This window comes from Heteronotia binoei, chromosome 5, assembly GCF_032191835.1.
Source record: "Heteronotia binoei isolate CCM8104 ecotype False Entrance Well chromosome 5, APGP_CSIRO_Hbin_v1, whole genome shotgun sequence".
Classification (NCBI taxonomy): domain Eukaryota; kingdom Metazoa; phylum Chordata; class Lepidosauria; order Squamata; family Gekkonidae; genus Heteronotia; species Heteronotia binoei.
In genome coordinates this window covers 148,286,515-148,304,319 of record NC_083227.1, presented here as the reverse complement: position 1 = coordinate 148,304,319, position 17,805 = coordinate 148,286,515, and the positions used below count along the sequence as shown (strand labels likewise).

Sequence of the window (17,805 nt, the reverse complement as noted above, 5' to 3'; positions counted from 1 at the left end):
CTCATTTCTGTTTGGCTTCAGATTTGGTTATAGGACAAAGAATGTTTTATTTACATTGGGGAAGGATCTGCATTTACAAACTGGTAGAAGTGATTGTCCTCTATTTATTTTATCAGATTGTTCTGTGTCATGTAATCAGTCTTTTTGGAGGTTTTGGTGGATATTTCCAATATGTGCTATTATCATTTGGCATCTGAAATCACTCTATTCTCCAAGATATAAAGACCAATTCAAGTGTTCTAATTCTTAATCAGGGTCTTTTTGAAAGAAAATAAATCCAGATAGGAACAGAGAAATCTTATCTTTTTTAAAACAACCTTTCAGAATAAGTCAAAATAATTTCCTCAGTGTGCATTGTGCTTGTCAGAAGAATCCATCCACTGTCTCTCCCACTCACCCACCCAAGAAGAAGTGTGCTTACACACCAAAGCTTATACCTGGAATAAAATATTGTTGGTCTTAGGCTGCCATCACGGGACTCCAAATTTGTTTCCTCTCTCAGCTGACTCTGTTCTAACCACCCAACCATGGCCTCCAGTCCCTCAGCCAAATTAGATGGGGTGGTATATGTCCGTCTATTAACAGATACAGCTGTTGATGCTGAGTTATGACTGCAATAACAGTCATGCTAAAGAAGCAGGTGGCCCAGTCACCAATAACATATTTTTTTTCACTTAGATTTGGTTCATAGACTGGACTCAGTTGATCTGATCACACTGATCAATGCTTCTGCAACTTTCAGTCTGGACTACGCTAACGAACATTCAGCAAGTATTCAGTGCTCATGTAGCCCTCCACACCCAGATGATTTCAGGTCAGAAAAATGGTATGGAAGAAGTCAGGAGCTCCTTATCCCTTTGTACTGTGTTCTTGATCTGAGTTGGGCCCCATGATATTTCTAACTGGGCCCCATGATAGTTGGGCCCCATGATATTCCCCGTGGAGAATTCACAGCTGGCATGTGGCTGCAAGTCCTCATGATGAACATGTGGTAAATATAGCATGTAGTTTAGACCTGGGCTCCCTGAAGATTCCTTGAAAATTTCAATTGGTATGAAGTGTAGCTAGACACTCAGTGGTTGGTGATGGGGGTCACACATGCATACGTAACCTACTCCAAAACAATGCCACTGGCTTTTTGTTTGCTTCCAAATTCAATTCATATTGTATTCAATCATTACTTTTAAAGCCCATCATGGCTTGGGACCCACATCCATCAAGAGCTTCCCAGCAAGTCCTTCTGTGGTTACTGTTCTGTTTGCAGTGGTAATGGCTAGAGCAAATGCACTTTTCATCTGGAATGCACTAGGGCACTGTTTCCCATTTGCAGGTCAAGACCCGGTACCGGGCCATGGAAGCTTCACTACCGGGTCACAAGAAAAGCCAAAGCTAGCTCCGCCTCAAGCAAAGCATGACCTCTGCTCTGCTTCCTTCCTTCCACCATCTCTCTGTTGTGCAGAGAAAAGCTAGCCTTAAAGACTGACACAGGCTGCAAAGGTTGAGCTCCATTTGGTTTGCTTCCTTCCCCCATCTCTGTTTTGAACAGAGAAAAGCTAGTCTTGAAGACTGACACAGGCTGAGCTCTGAGCTCTGTTTGGCTTCCTTCCTTCCCCCATCTCTGTGTTGTGCAGAGAGGAGCTGGGCTGCCTCTCCTTTCTTCTCCCCTCTCCCAGTGTTTGAGAGAAAAGCTGGCATCCACTGGCACTTTAGATCCATGAAGTGTTCTTTAAGGTATGAGCTTTCATGTGCCTTGCAGTATGTTCTTTTGGGGAGATTTCCCCAGGAGGCCTGGGTGGCAAAGAAGGGGTGTGTGTTTTTTTCAGCCAGGAGGGGCAGGGAATGGGCATTCCAGTAGCTATTTTTTTTTTTTTTACCAAATGACCCCTGGGCAGAATTGTTGCTGGTGGGGGTAATCTGATGGTGAGTAAGGCTTTTTCCCCCTTTGTCCCCCCTTCTTTCTTTTCCCTCTTCAAGGGATGCTCTGTCTGTATTCTTGGTGCTGGAGGTGGGGGGAAGCAACAGTGAGAGGGCTTCTAGTGCCCTGGCCCCACTGGTGGACATTCTGGTGCTTTTTGGGCATTGTATGAGAGAATTTTGGACTGGACGGTCCACTGGTCTGATCCAACATGGCTTCTCTTATGTTCTTTCTTTTCATGTCTTTCCTTTCCTTTCCTTTCCTTTCCTTTCCTTTCCTTTCCTTTCCTTTCCTTTCCTTTCCTTTCCTTTCCTTTCCTTTCCTTTCCTTTCCTTTCCTTTCCTTTCCTTTCCTTTCCTTTCCCTTTCTTTCCTTCCATTTTTACTGGATGAAACTTTTCTGTTCATCATACTGTTGTTGCAGATATAGGAGCTCTGTCAATGAAAAATTGGCACCCCCAGTTGTAGCCAGCTGGCCTTTCTATGTGATTTCTGTGTGAGTGAGGGTTAGGTGTGGGATAACTGCAGAAAAGCTTGTATGAACTTTATATCTCTTGAAATTAATTCATTAATTGCAGTACAATTCTCTGCTACCTTTCACAGCAATTTCCCAGTGTTTCAGTTAAGGAAAAGTATGAAAAATAACTGTCAAAAGATTTTCTTGAAACCAAGCTTGGTTGTAGCTTGAGGAAGGGTTCCAGCAGTAGCAGCTGAAGGAAGGGCCTACTAAAGGTGTCAGCATATTTTGAGGTAGAGCAGCTGCCAGGGCACAGTGTGGGTAGTACACAGCACTGGCATTCCTGATGGCAATGGCAACAGCACTTCCAACTGCATACACTGGACAGTGCTGTTGAGGAAGGGGTGTGTAGGTGGTGCAGGCAATTGAACATGGCCATGAGGAGTGCTTGTAAGCTGGAGAAGAACACACAAACAGATAGGTGCATGCAGGTGTGAGGGTGGAAAGAGAGGACACTGGGAATATATGAAAAAGTTGCAGACCACCCACTTTCCACCCCCATTTTGGCTCAGCATGAGTTTCAGAGAGATTTTTCTGAAAACGAAGTTACTTCAGAAGAAGAGGGAGGTTTTGGGGAGTGCCCTGGAAGTGACATCACAGGAAAAGGTGGAGTTTTGGTTCAGTGTGCCCTAGAAGTGACATCACTTGGCCCTTGACTTGGAAGTGACCCCACAGGAAATGACATAATTCCTGTCTCCCTGCTCCACCCCCAAAGTCTCCTGGCTCCACTTTCAAATTTTAGTGGGCCATGAAGGAGAAGTGTAAAAATAACCGGGTCATGGGAAAGAAAAGTGTGGGAAACCCTGCACTAGGGAACCACACAACCTTCTCACTGTCATCAATTCTCAAGGCTTTCAAGACTTTTCCATTTGAAAGGGCTTCTGAGTCATAATCACTGATGTGATTTTAGTTGTACCTTCCTCAGTTATCCTTGCATACCACCAGATAGTTTTTTTAAAAATTAAATTTACTCCAAAATTACAACACCAATAAAACAGCAAAGGAGCTTAAGTTAAATATAACAGGTATAAAATTATTTTGGAATTTCTCTGTTCTTTGCCAAATCATTTAAAATAGGAGACCAGGTTCTTTTAAACTTGGTAATCGTTGCTGGTGAAGGCAAGGAATTAAGATTAAAAATTAGTTTGGCTAAAACATATTGTTCCCAAAGTCTGGAGGGCCAAGCTGAAACCGATGAAGCTGAAGGGGATTTCCATTGAGAAGTGATTGCAAGTCTTGCGCCTGCTAGTAGGATACCAATAACCAATTGTTTCCATGTTGGTAGAACATCATTTGGAAGTAGTCCCAAAAGTAGATATTCAAGTGTATCATCTAATTGGATCTCAGTAATCGTATAGATTGTCTTCAGCACCATATGTAAAAAATATTGGCGTATGGGACAAGTAAGCCAACAATGGAGGTAATCACCTCAGAATCACATTTTTCCCAGCATGCTGGGCTCACCAAATAGCTTTTTGCTGGCTTGCTTATGGTGATATAGCAATTAACTTTTAAAACCCCCAGAAAAAAGCCCTCTAGTGGAGTGGAGGGTGAGGGAAGGATGGGTGTGAGATAGTGATGACAATAAAATGTCACCAGTCTGGATGGGAGTTTTGAAAAAACACAGCTTCCTAGCTAGACAGTGTGCCAACCTGCTTTGACAGTACTTTTTCCGGAAAGATCATAGCAAAACCAGGGGGGTGGGGGAGTGGACTATTGGAGGATGACATTCTGTTGGATTTAAAAAAAAACAACAATTCTCCAGCTTGGAAGCCAAGGCATAGCAAAACAGCTGTGTGGCTAAACTGTGGCTCAGTGGCAAAGCATCTCAGGTAGGGCAGGGGCTCAGTGGTATAGATCTATTTGGAATGCAGAAGGTCCCAGGTTCTGTCCCAGGCATCTCCAGTTGAAAGAGTCATGTAGCAAGTGATGTGAAAGCTCTGCCTGAGATCCTGGAAAACCACTGCCAGACTGAGTAAACAACGGAACTTCACAGGACAGTGGTCTGATTCAGTTTAAGGCAGCTTCTTAAATTTAGGCCAATTTGAATTATGGAAAGGTAGGATTAAGATGTTTACAGCTGAGTGGGGAAACATGGGAGGGAATGAGAGAGTTAAATGTGTGGCTTTTCTTTTCAGTGGCAGTGGGATATTTAATAGAATCCTTAAGGCTGGCTTCAGGGTCCTTCATAGAAAATCAATACAGCGTTGAATTCTTTGCAACCCCACATAAGTGCAAATGATGAAAAAGGGAACTAAAAAAAAAAGCTTTCTGAGTGCGTCACTAGAACTAGGTTTCATGAAAAGAAACATCAATAAAACAGTAGCAAAAAGGAGAATAGAAAGCTGTAATTGGTTGAGAAGAGCACATTTGACTATTTGAACCAAGGGACTGATAACAGAGTTTCCTTGTATCATACTAAACATAGGGTGGGATGAAACATTTATAAAATGGAAAACACATTAGGAAGGATGCTCAAAATCAACAGAAGAAAGGAGGGTTACCAAAATAATCACTGCACCTTTGTACCAGTGTCAACACTGACAGCCCATCTAAGCATTAAGTGTGATTTGAGTTGGGTTGGAAAACACAGAGCTCTAGAGCAGAACATCTCCCCTTTAATTATTTCAACTAGATAAAAAGACCCAGGAGGGAAAGCTGAAGCCCCTCCTTTCCACACCACACTAGTGAAGAGGGTGGTCTTAGCCAATTAGCAACAACCAGCTACAGCCCCACTCTCTAAAGGAGGTGGGGCAAGGGCCAGTGCGTGGTAGTTGGCAAGGTGGGTGGCCACCTGGGGTACCACCTCACCACACCCCCTCCCCGTCCGCACTCACACAGACCTTGCTAAGAAAGAAGGAGGTGGCTTCTTCCCAGCTCCCTCTGAAGTGGGAGAGGGTCAGGCAAGGGGCAGCCTGAGCCGCGTGTTCTTTCTTTGAGAATGTGCAGCTCAGACGGCCCCTTGCCTGGCCCTCTCCCACTTCAGAGGGAACCAGGAAGAGGCTGTGCCTCTTCCCAGCTCCCTTTGAAGTGGGAGAGGGGCAGCCGAGTGTTCACGTGAAGTGTGTGTGGCCTGATGACATCACTTTCGGTGATGTCATCGTTCCCTGCTAGTAGAGTCTGGGTCCCCAACCTGGGTCACACAAAATGTGTTTAGTTGAGCCTTCAGCATCTTGCAAGCTAAGAAAGCCAGTCAAGAGTGTGGACTCTAATCTGGGGCACTCCTCCACATGAAGCCAGCTGGGTGACCATGGAATGTTTTGGGGAGAGCATGGAACTAGGAAAAGGAGGGGAACTGTAACGTACTCAATCTGGAGACACGAGTAGGGCAACATTCTTTATTGGGAGCACGTTGCAAGAGAGAGAACACGCGGGCCGGGTCCCGCTTATGTACAATCCCCGGTACAGCCTACTGGACAGGTCGGGCCAATCCTGACCTGTTAAACTTCCTGCCACAGCTGGTGATTGGCGGGGGATTCCGCGCCCAGCACTGGAGGCTCCTGGGACAGCCCAGTCGCCTCTGCGCAAGGCGCGTATGGCTGCTGATACACTACAGGAACGATCCTTTATGTAAGGAATGAAAGAATGAGAACAAGGGAAGGATCTAGGGCTGCCAGTTCTGGGTTGGGATATATCTGGAGATTTGGGGGGTGGCACCTGGGGACAGCAGGTTTGGAGAGGGGAGGGACCTCAGTGGAGTATAATCAGGGCCAGCATGTAGGAGTTAGCCAGGTAGGCAGCTGCCTAGGGTGCCACCAGGCCTACAGAGGCGCCACTAGGTGCTCCCTCCCCCCTCCCCATTGCTCTTGGCTTCCTGGGTCTGTGGAGACCTGGGAAGCTGATGGCAGTGGGGCAGCATGTGCTCTCCTCCAAGCCCGCCTTCCCTTGCAAAGGAAGGCGGGCTTGAGGAGGGCACGCTCTGCTGTTCTCAGCTTACTGGGTCTGCACAGACCTGGGAAGCCAAGAGAGGGGCAGCACGGCAGCATGTGCACTCCTCGGAGCCCACCTTCAGTGGACTCAGAGGAGCGCATAGGCCACCACTCCACCCTGCCCTTGCCTTCGTGGGTCTGTCTGGGATAGGGGAGGGGGTAGGGCCTAGGGTGCCAGGAACTCTGGTGCCAGCCCTGGATATAATGTCATAGGCCCCACCCTCCAAAGCAGCCATTTTCTCTGGGGGAACTGATCTTGGTCATCTGGAGATCAGTTGAATAGCAGGAGGTCTCCAAGTGACATTTGCAAGGTGGCAACCCTAGAAGGATTTGATTTTGGGTTAAGCGGCTAGATGCTTACAGAGCGATGCAACAATGCTAAGACTCCGAAAGAATTTACAAAACCAGACAAACTATGAGGAAAGATGAAAAGTCAGATAGAGAAGCAAGGGTTGGAGGTTAGGATGCCAGAAGAAGCAGTAGCAAAGATGGGAAACTGCAGGAGTGAAAAATTCTAGGGATTTGAGAGGAGAGAGAAAAAAAAAATGTGACAGTCCTGCTCATTGTGTATTGAGACTAAAGAGTGGGAGAAAGCCATAGCTATTCGGGAGGATTAGGAATAGAGAAGTGGGACCACTGACTCTTGGACTAATGAAGCTTTGGTTATGAAATGTGCAGCCTGTGCACAAGATTAACAGTGCACACAGTGTCCTCTGCGTTTTGATTGTGCTGCCTTAGATGGCGCATCTTGTTGCCACTTTGGCTGCCCCAGAAAGTCTTTTGTGTTCTCCTTGATCAGTTCCCAGACCAATTGCCTTTGAGCTCATTCAAGGATCACATTTCACATTGACCATCAGCTTTCCAGGCGCTGTGATGTTCTCGGTACAACACAAGCTGGTGAGGCTATCGAGCTGTCAGCTTTGTTCGTAATTGATGGTATTTATGCAAGTGCTGAATTGATTGTTTTATGCTTTGCATACATAGAAGATGTCAACTCTGATCAATTTGCCCAATTTATATATGCCAGAAATGCAAGGAATTAATCTATTTGTAACTTGCCTTTCCAGCTCAGATTATTTTTGCCACAGTAGCTTCTGCATTGCTAATATTCATTCCAAGGGCTGATCAGAAACATGCATGGAATAGCTCTGCTGGAACTGTACCACTTTAGAATGAAGGTGGAAAAATCATGCAACTGATTGCTCCCCCATGATAAAAACTCTTTGCTTGTAGAAAGTGAAGCTTGTAGAGTGGGAAAGCTAAGCTTGTACAGCAGGAAAGTTCTGGACTATCTTTTTTCTAAAACATGACTAGTTTACTATATGCAGGGATTTTTCTTTTTAATTACTCCAGAAGGTAATCTTTTTAATTACTCCAGAATTCCAGAAGGTAAACTTAACAGCATGGTTTTTGAATACGTCCTTGGTGCATTGATTTATGGCCTGGGTAACACCTGTTTAGTTCGCCTGACTAGCATGCATGTTTGGTGTAGTGGAAGTGTGTGGACTCTTATCTGGGAGAACGGGGTTTGATTCCCCACTCCTCCACTTGCATCTGCTGGAATGGCCTTGGGTCAGCCATAGCTCTGGCAGAGGTTGTCCTTGAAAGGGCAGCTTCTGGGAGAGCCCTCTCAGCCCCACCCACCTCACGGGGTGTCTGTTGTGGGGCAGGAAGGTAAAGGAGATTGTGAGCCTCTCTGAGACTCTGATATTCAGAGTGGAGGGCAGGATATAAATCCAGTATCATCATCTTCTTCTTCAGGGGAACTCACCTTAAAAGCTCTAATTTGATATGTGTGACTGCAATTTGGGTCGGGTACCTACAACCTGACTCATGTCACGTGTAACATCTACTTTGGCCCCTTTAGCACTAATTCACAAGGTTTGCTTGCAGAGTTGGTAGCACAGTGTATCCTTTGTTTGCTGCACACACCCTTAAAACAGCATCTGTTTATGACAGTCACGTGAAGCTGGAAGTGTCTCAGCTTTAACTTCACAATTTAGACCATGCCAGCTGACTGACCCAGCTGCTGTAGTCAGGGCCAATGAGACCACAAGGGCTCCCAGACAAAAATGGCCTCTGGCACCGCTCTCATACCAATCAGTAGTAACCCAAGAATCATAGGAAAACAAATCCTCAATGAAACCCACTAACTAGGTCCCTATAATGCTATCTCTCTAATCTCCTCTTGACAGTCCTGACACTTTTTAGGAAAGGACTGAGCACCATCCCCATATGATTTAAGGGAAATCTGGCATGCTGATTCAGCCTGGTTGACGATCCCTAAGGGTTGTTTGCAGTTGTTAAACAACAGCCAGCTCATTCAAGCTTTCATCAGTTGATTATTTAACCTCGCATGTTCTTTGACTCTTGAAAGGGCAGTAACTACCAAAGGGAAGAAATCTTACAAATGGTGAAAATATCCCATATCAATGGTTAGTAGATTGCCCCTGCCCCCAGTCAGAATGAAAAAGCACACACAAGTTCTGGGTAACAAAATGGGCCACTTTTTTTTTATTAAAACATAATTAAATGGCAAAGGGGCATCCTAACAATCAGGACAAGCCTAAGGGTCACCCCCAGACCCTATCTTGGCCTATATAGGCGAGCCACCCTGCCCCCAGCACAGGCCATCCCAAAGATGGCCAATACCAGGCCAGCCAGGCCAAGTAAGTCCCTCCTCCATTCAGGCCTTGACCATCCTGATGGAGCAGTGCAGTCCCTCTCCCAGTCCAGCCGACCGCTTGCCCCTCAAACTGGGGCTAAGCCTTTACAACCTAAAACCCCATGACTCTATCCTGCCAAGTGACCGAATTAAATGACCCCCCTTTCCAGTTACCCAATCCACTGTCAAGCAGTAGAAGGTAGGTGAAAAAACACCCCCAATCTGGGCAATAGGTCTGGGGGTGGAAAAATTCTTACCTGGCCCCATTAATAAGGTGACCAGTCAAAGCCTGTACTACTGCCGGGCGGGATGGTGGGCCAAGAGCGAAAATGCAGTGCTTAGCTCAGGGCAGGGCTGGGGCTAATATAGCCCCAGCACTCCACCCCTCTGCCAGTCCCTAGATGTGCGAGAGAGCTGGTAGCCTCCCCCTCCTTCTGCGGTGGCAATTGCGGCCCCCGCCCTCAGCCGCTATTAGTGGTTTGGTCAGGAAGGGGCTGGATTGCTTGAAGCTAGTGTTGTTATGGTATGGAGAATTCCTTTCCCCCAAATTCCAAAACTTTATCAGATACAGCCATTGATCTGTTATCTTCTTTCTCTTTTAAAACAGGGATTTCTCTTTGAAGAAAAATTAATACACCTTTTTGTAACTTTAATTCTTGCACAGGATGGTGCTCTAATGGGAGGGCAGAATGTTTAAGAAGTCATTGCCTGCCTCCTGAGCATCTATAAAGTGAACTTCTGAAATTTTACAGAACCTCCCTCCCTGCCTCTTCACATAGGGGAGGGATGGTGGCTCAGTGGTCGAGCATCTGCTTGGGAAGCAGAAGGTCCCAGATTCAATCCCTGGCATCTTCAACTAAAAAGGGTCCAGGCAAATAGGCGTGAAAAACCTCAGCTTGAGGCCCTGGAGAGCCGCTGCCAGTCTGAGAAGACAATACTGACTTTGATGGACCAAGGGTCTGATTCAATATAAGGCAGCTTCATATGTTCATTTATCTTTTATCAATATAGAATTGATTAGAAACTGACTCCAAATTCTTAAAAAGAGGCGGGGGGGGGGGGAAGAAGGATAGTTGTATTTCAGGTAGAAACTGGGTAAAGAGGAATTAAGATAATTTTTCTTAACCCTACTTGAATCTTCTTGAATCTACCCAGTGTCTCTTGGTCCATCACCTGTTGCTTGCTGTCTGTACATGCAAACAACAACTCACTGAATTCTTAGGGAAATCCAGAAATATGTACTTGTCTGTATGCTAAAACATTGAATCATTTTTCTTGCTCAGTAACAGAAAACATAAGAAAAGTTATGAAGGATTGCAAAGCAGCCAGTTTGGTGTAGTGGTTAAGTGTGCGGACTCTTATCTGGGAGAACCAGGTTTGATTCCCCACTCCTCCACTTGCACCTGCTAGCATGGCCTTGGGTCAGCCATAGCTCTGGCAGAGGTTGTCCTTGAAAGGGCAGCTGCTGGGAGAGCCCTCTCCAGTCCCACCCACCTCACAACGTGTCTGTTGTGGGGGAAGAAGGTAAAGGAGATTGTGAGCCGCTCTGAGACTCTTCAGAGTGGAGGGCGGGATATTAATCCAATATCATCATCTACCTCACAGGGTATCTGTTGTGGGGGAAGAAGGTAAAGGAGATTGTGAGCCGCTCTGAGACTCTTCGGAGTGGAGGGCGGGATATAAATCTAATATCTTCTCCTTCTTCTTCAATTTTGTTTGTTCAAGTGCTGCCAGAAGTACCATGGGTTCCTGAGAAAAGATTCCCTTTGCATACCCCTTCCCCCTACACAGAGGGGACATGGGTAAGAGATACTTAAGAGGGAAGAAACTCATCAATATTGAAACAAAAAGCCTCTCTAGGAAGTCATAATAACTCATTTCAACACTTTACTTAATTGGAAAATGCAGTAAGTCTCTGCGTTAACTGGTTTAATTATTAGCTTTGATTCATTTAATAGATGATTATTTTTGTATTATATATTATCACCCACATCTGGTCCAGGCTGTGTCAAGCAAAATGTAGGTTATATTAATGTTCTAACAAATAAATAAATTGCTACAGGAGAGCACACACTCTGATTTCTAGTTCAGAAGGTTAAAATGAGTATTCTTAGAGAGACTTCCGGCTTTTGCTGAAGTTTGGAGATGAAAAGTGTAGAGATTGGCAGCATTCTGTTGAGTGAAAGCATGAGAAGACAATGAGACAGGTGAGTTACTTGGCGCATAAGAGCAATGTGGACCCCAAGGAATTTTGTACCTGAAGTTCTGCCCCCCCAGCAGCCCAGGTCTTTTCCTTCCCATTATGCTGGTAGCACATAGATTTTGGCCATTAAGTGCCAAGAGATGGGAATCAAAGGCTTGGATCCTGTGAACAATTTCTATGAGCGCGACTTTATTTATTTATTTGATTTCTATCTCGCCCTCCCCATGCGAGCAGGCTCAGAGTGGGTCACGACAGAAATATAAACAGTAAAACCACATCATGAAACACGAACAATTGAATCCGATTTTAAAACAGATGGCAAGCCGGTAATAGTTAATCTCAGCCATGGAGTGTGCTTCCACTAAAACTTCCATTTACTCAAATTCAATGGTTTTCAGTGGGCTCTTGGCCAAGTGGAGTGATGGAGAAAGAGGAAGTGTGCTGAATGGAAGAGACTAGTAGTGCACACAGAACTTGCTCATAGGATCCAAGCCAGAGTAAGTTTCAGAATACTCAAGCAAAATTTTCCAAACGTTTTCCCTGGAACAATCTCTGTTGCTCTTTTATTTTTTTTAAGAGAGAGAGGGGAAAAAAAGGAGACAGGGGGCGTTTTCGCACTGACCTTAATCAGCAGCGACGCCCCTCTTCACCGCGCAGGATCGGCGCGGATTTCGCACTAATTGCCGCGGAGCACCCGGAAGAGCCGGAAAGTCCCGCGGCTTTTGCGGCGCAAACGGAAACCGCCAAAAACCAGTTTCCATTTGTGCCGCAAAAGCCGCGGGACTTTTCGGCTCTTCCGGGTGCTCCGCGGCAATTAGTGCGAAATCCGCGCCGATCCTGCGTGGTGAAGAGGGGGTCGCTGCTGATTAAGGTCAGAGCGAAAACGCCCAGAAAAACCCAGACTTTTATGTGAGATACATACAGAAGATGCATACTATGAAGCCCAGATACGGGCAAAAGGAATATTTGACCTGGTATTCATTTCATTTCCATGCTCAGATCTGTGCTGCATGGTGTAATGAAGACTGCAATTCATTAGGCTGGCTGTTAATACGAGCCATTTGATCATGAGATTGCATAGGGATTGTCTATTGACTGATATTTCTCTTCATTTGCAGGTCACAATTCTCATAAGTTTGGCTCTTGCATTCCTCGCCTGCATAGTGTTTCTTGTGGTATACAAAGCTTTTACCTATGACCACAGTTGCCCAGATGGATTTGTTTATAAGGTAAGAGATCTGAGATGGATGGACTGTCTCTGTTAATGATAGAATCTAATTGACTGCATGGCTACAATTTAGTCCTGCATTTTCCCTTCAGGATCAAAGACATCATTTGTCAAGAACATGCTGAAAAGTGGTTTAGTGCTTTAGGAAACAGGGACTTGCCGCACCATCTGTCAGCCGCAATTATTCCATAGGGTTAAATCTGCATGGAGACCCCAGCTATTCCCATGTATTCCTTTATAAACGAGCTCACATAAACTGGCCCTTTGAGTTGCCTCACCATAGATATGAGCCACTCAAATGTTGTGAGAGTGACACTGTTGCTCAGTGAATGTTGGTTTTCTGATCAGTTTCCATAGATACAGAATCTTTAATTACAGGGAGACAGAGGGAGAAGCATGTGGACATTCTTTTCAAGTTTTGGTTTTGCGGGCAAATGGAAATGTAAAACATAAGGGTGGTGGTTGCCATGTGGCTCCCACGAAAGAGAGAGAGAAAGAGAGAGAGAGAGAACACATTTTATTAAATCATCCTGAATATGAAGAACAAATTTCAAATGATCACAGCAGAGAATAAAACTCTGTATGTGTGTGTGAAATCCAGGAAACTGTAAGGATGGACAAAGTCTAGGCATAATTAACTGCCTAAAACCATCCAGCTTCATGGCTGATTAGAAACTTCTGTGTATGACATATCCTAACAAAACTTTGTCTTTTTGACACATGTAGTGCGTCTGTCTTGAAATCAGACTTTTAGAAGGAAAAGGTTATACTATAAATTTATTATCCACTTCTTATATTAATTTGGTATATAAGAACATAAGACATCAGTCCAACACTCTGTGTCACACAGTGGCCAAAACCTAGATGCCATCCGGAGGTTCACAAGTGGGGCTAGAACTCCAGAAGCCCTCCCACAAATCTTGAGCATTCAAGTTGTAAAGACCATCATAACTTAATTCAGAATTTATTCATAGCTGCCAAGATTATGGTAACTTCCAAATGGCAAAATCTGTATTGACCCTTCTCTTAAACAATGGGTATATAAAATATGGAAGGCTCAAGAATTGTCAAAAATGGATTGAATTTGTTCAGATTATGGAGAGGAGAAATAGATGACACAAGTCCGCATTAATTTAGGCTGTTTCTGCACCCATCATTTCCTCTGCTTTCTTCCTCACCTTTTATATTGTGTTCTGCATTTCCTCCCGATTTTACTTCACATGTGAGCCAGCTTCTGTGGTTCCTTCTGCATTCCTTTCCCCTCACATTCTGCTTTCAGTTTGCTACATCCCTGGCTTTTCCAGGTCCTGTTTTGCCACAGACTTTTTTCTTACTCCACATTCAAGTCGAGAGTATTTCTGATGCAGACATTATCCTGCAGTTACTGCATCACTGCCCACCCTTTTCCTTTCCCATCCCCACCCCTCTTGTTTGTCAACCCTGCTGCCAAAATTGCTGCTGTTCGTTGTTCTTCTCACTCTGCGCCTTCCACTGTCCTCTCTACTTCAGCTCCAGTATTATTGTTTCATCTTTTTAATTTCATTTTTTTAACAAGTCTTGCAAAATAAGTTGATCACTAAACTTTGTATGGCGGACAAAGAAAGCATTAGCAGGGGATGCTTTAACAATTTGGTTGCAGTTAAAGGGGAGGTGGCAGACAGGCTTCTTAGAACCATTTCAGAGCTTGGTAAAACTGATGCTTTTCTCCCCTCATATTTATAGCATTATATATTCATATTCATTATCGCATTGGAAAAAGTCCAGAAAAGGGCAACTAGAGTGATTAAAGGTTTGGAACACTTTCCCTATGAAGAAAGGTTAAAACGCTTGGGGCTCTTTAGCTTGGAGAAACGTCGACTGCAGGGTGACATGATAGAAGTTTACAAGATTATGCATAGGATGGAGAAGGTGGAGAAAGAAGTACTTTTCTCCCTTTCTCACAATACAAGAACTTGTGGGCATTCAATGAAATTGCTGAACAGTAGGGTTAGAATGGATAAAAGGCGGTACTTCTTCACCCAAAGGGTGATTAACATGTGGAATTCACTGCCACAGGAGGTGGTGGTGGCTACAAGCATATCTAGCTTCAAGAGGGGGTTAGATAAAAATATGGAACAGAGGTCCATCAGTGGCTATTAGCCACAGTGTGTGTGTGTGTGTGTATGTATGTATGTATGTGTGTGTGTGTGTGTGTGTATATATATATATATATATATATATATATATATATATATATATATATATATATATATATATATATATAAACTTTTTGGCCACAGATTGTTGGACTGGATGGGCCATTGGCCTGATCCAACATGCCTTCTCTTATGTTCTTATTCATTCTCTTGCACTGCCCTTTCCCAATTTTCAGAGATTGCCTATGTCTTACATTTAACAATGTAATCTCTAGGGATGTCACATACTCATATCTTTCTGTGTCCTTGTGCCAACTGTTTTCCCCTAGAGAGACACCAGGAAAGTGGTTGCTGCCTGCAGAGCATGGGAGAGGGCTCTTTATCTGCTAGACCCTCAGTCTGCAGCCAGAGTGCTGCCAGTGGATCCCCCTGGCCTGTGGCAGCTCCTGCTTCCTAGATATTGTGGAAAGCAGCTCCTGCTTTCCAAACATTTTCTCCCCCCACCCACCTGCTACCTTTCCCAAGCCCTCTTCAAGGTTAGTTTTGAAGACAGTGAAAGGGAAGATGCCTAATCCTCCACTGCTATTTTGTCTCCAACATCCACTCAGACAGAACTCCACCAGCAGGAAAAGAAATCCAAAGTCAAGTTTAAAGGGTTGATTTCTTGGATACTGTGCATTAAGTTGTGAGTGCAGAAAGGGCTACAGTCTCTTCTGATTGAGTTTTGTAAACAGCACTAGAGTTTGAATTTAAATAAATTAGGGTATCTCACAATAATATAGCTCACCTTGTGTACAAACACACAGGCACACACTCCAATATTTGTATTTAAATGTCTTATAAAATTCCTTATGAACCTAACTTTTTTTTTTCTTTTTGCAATACTTGTGAAGCAAAAATACCGCATGGTTGCACTGCAGTATGCTGAGTACAGGTCAGGTGGTGATGTTCTATGTATTTTCCACTGACTGTGATTGCCACTCACTGGTCCTCCATTTCCTTTATCAGCATAAGCGGTGTATCCCAGCCTCCCTGGACGCCTACTATTCAGCTCAGGATTCTAACTCCAGGGGAAGATTCTACACTGTCATCAGCCATTACAGCATGGCTAAGCAAACCAGCTCACGGTCCGTCTCTCCCTGGCTTTCTTCAGGATCGGTAAATCATGAAGCCAAGGCTACCAAGACAGAAGGCCATTAAAGCAGTGTGTTGGCCAGGGGATGGGGGAGGGGGAAAGGGGAAAAGAACATCATGTCTCTAAAGCATTGCTCTAGTCCAGAGAGGGCGCCGTGCTTCTAGTGCAACAAGAATAAACTAACTCCAACTGCAGGTGTCATCTTAATGGATCTTTCTTTCTCTTTCTCTCTTTCTCTCCTTCTCTCTTTGGTGCATTGTTCTTGTCGATTTGTAACTAAAGTCACCATCTTGTACAAAGGCATGTTAGGTGTTGACGATATATTACAATGTACAAATATTTTTAAGATCATTGCTTAATATTTGTTAGAAAAATTAAAATTTAAAAAAACAAAACAAAAAAAAAGGAAAGGCCGACAACGTTGACAAGGAAGCAGAACAGCAAACAAAATTATTCAGGCCTTATATAGCTAAGGCGACGGAACCCTGAAATGGAGGCAGGGGGAGGGGACCACGTATGATAGGATTCATTCATCAGAATACGGCGCGCGAAGGAATCGGTAACAACTCATAGAGGTCAAGGGGAACTATATCATGGCGCAGATCCAGAATTGAATAGTTCTTAGGTGTGTGCATACTCAGCCCAACTCAAAAGCTTCCCAGAGGCTCTGATGCAAATGGAGCTGTGTTTAACACGGAAGCAAATGGGAAAGTCCTTGTGCTCAGGAAAGTTCCTCAGTCCGCTGGAGTCCCTGTACATGCAGTGAACCATCAGAACCACATCACTGCTTTGTATGCGTGCTATTTCTCAAAGAAAGAAATACTGGCTGATGCTTATTTCAATACGTGAATACATGACTGCAGTACTTACATATTTTGAGAGATCCCGGTGCGCAGCCCTGTTGGTCTGAAGCAGTAGCACAGATTTTCAGTTCGGTGCCACCATTAAGACCAACAAAGAAATCATTCAAGGTGCTTTGCATGCACATGAAAGCTCATACCTTGAATACACTTTTGTTGGCCTTAATAATAATAATAATACCTTTTATTTATATCCCGCCCTCGCCGCCGAAGCAGGCTCAGGGCGGCTAACAACAAAGTTCAAATATACATAATACACAACAACGTTTTAAACCATAACTTAGAGGTGCCACTGGACTCAAAATCTGTTCTACATACTTTGATTTTATTTTATTTATTTATTTTTATTTGATTTGATTTGTAGCCCGCCCTACCCCACCGAAGCGGGCTCAGGGCGGCTCCCAACATAAAGGTTCTAACAGTAAACTTCAAATTTTAAAATACAATAGCAATATACATAATTAAAACATTAAAATCAATACATCAATCCAACAGTGTGCTATCTATAGACTTCCTTCAGTATTTTGATATTTTGGTACCGGTCAGATATAGGCCAACCGGAAGAGGACTGTCTTACAGGCCCTGCGGAACTGTCCAATATCCTGCAGGGCCCTGACCTCTTCCGGTAACTGGTTCCACCAGCAAGGGGCTGTGATTGAAAAGGCCCTGTCCCTGGTTGACTTCTGTGATTGAAAAGGCTCTGTCCCTGGTTGATGTTACCTATCAGCTACCAGTTGCAATTGAAATGTGCACAACAAACCATTCCTAAAACGAAACCCCTGCCAAAGCCCAGTAGGGTCAAACTGAGTAAGATAGCAACTATATCCCATTCAGAAGCTCACACTATGAACGGAAGTGTCTAAAGTTCAGACATCCATAAACTCAGATTTTGGCATGGATTTCTAAACATTAAATAAGACAAGCAAGAGGAAATGAATAATATCCAGTGTCTGCCCCAGAGACCTAATTGTCATTATTGTTTGGCAATATCTGGAAGGACATTAGCCAGTTAAATAAGTATAGTTTTTATTGTGTCAGAAGCTTATAAAAAGGGTAACATGGTCCAGAGATGTGCTTCTACCAGATGTGAATAAACAATCAGGATTTCCTAGGAGTTCCTCACCCTGTAGCCACGGGGGGGGGGGGGGCTATGGGGGCACTGCCCGCTGACATCCAGGCAGAGCCCCCCCCCCCCCCCGACTTCCAGGGGACCTCCAGC

General features: G+C 44.4%; 1 protein-coding gene across 1 annotated transcript in view; it reads left to right on the top strand.

Moving 5' to 3' along the window:
• Positions 1-16,170, top strand: part of NSG2 (neuronal vesicle trafficking associated 2) — a 125,734-nt gene extending 109,564 nt beyond the window's left edge. Inside the window, exons 4-5 of the mRNA XM_060238337.1 lie at positions 12,347-12,457; positions 15,600-16,170. Of these exons, the coding sequence (XP_060094320.1) occupies positions 12,347-12,457; positions 15,600-15,791 (303 nt within the window). The 3' untranslated portion in view covers positions 15,792-16,170. The remainder of the gene's footprint in view (positions 1-12,346; positions 12,458-15,599) is intronic.
• Positions 16,171-17,805: the final 1,635 nt, after the last annotated feature.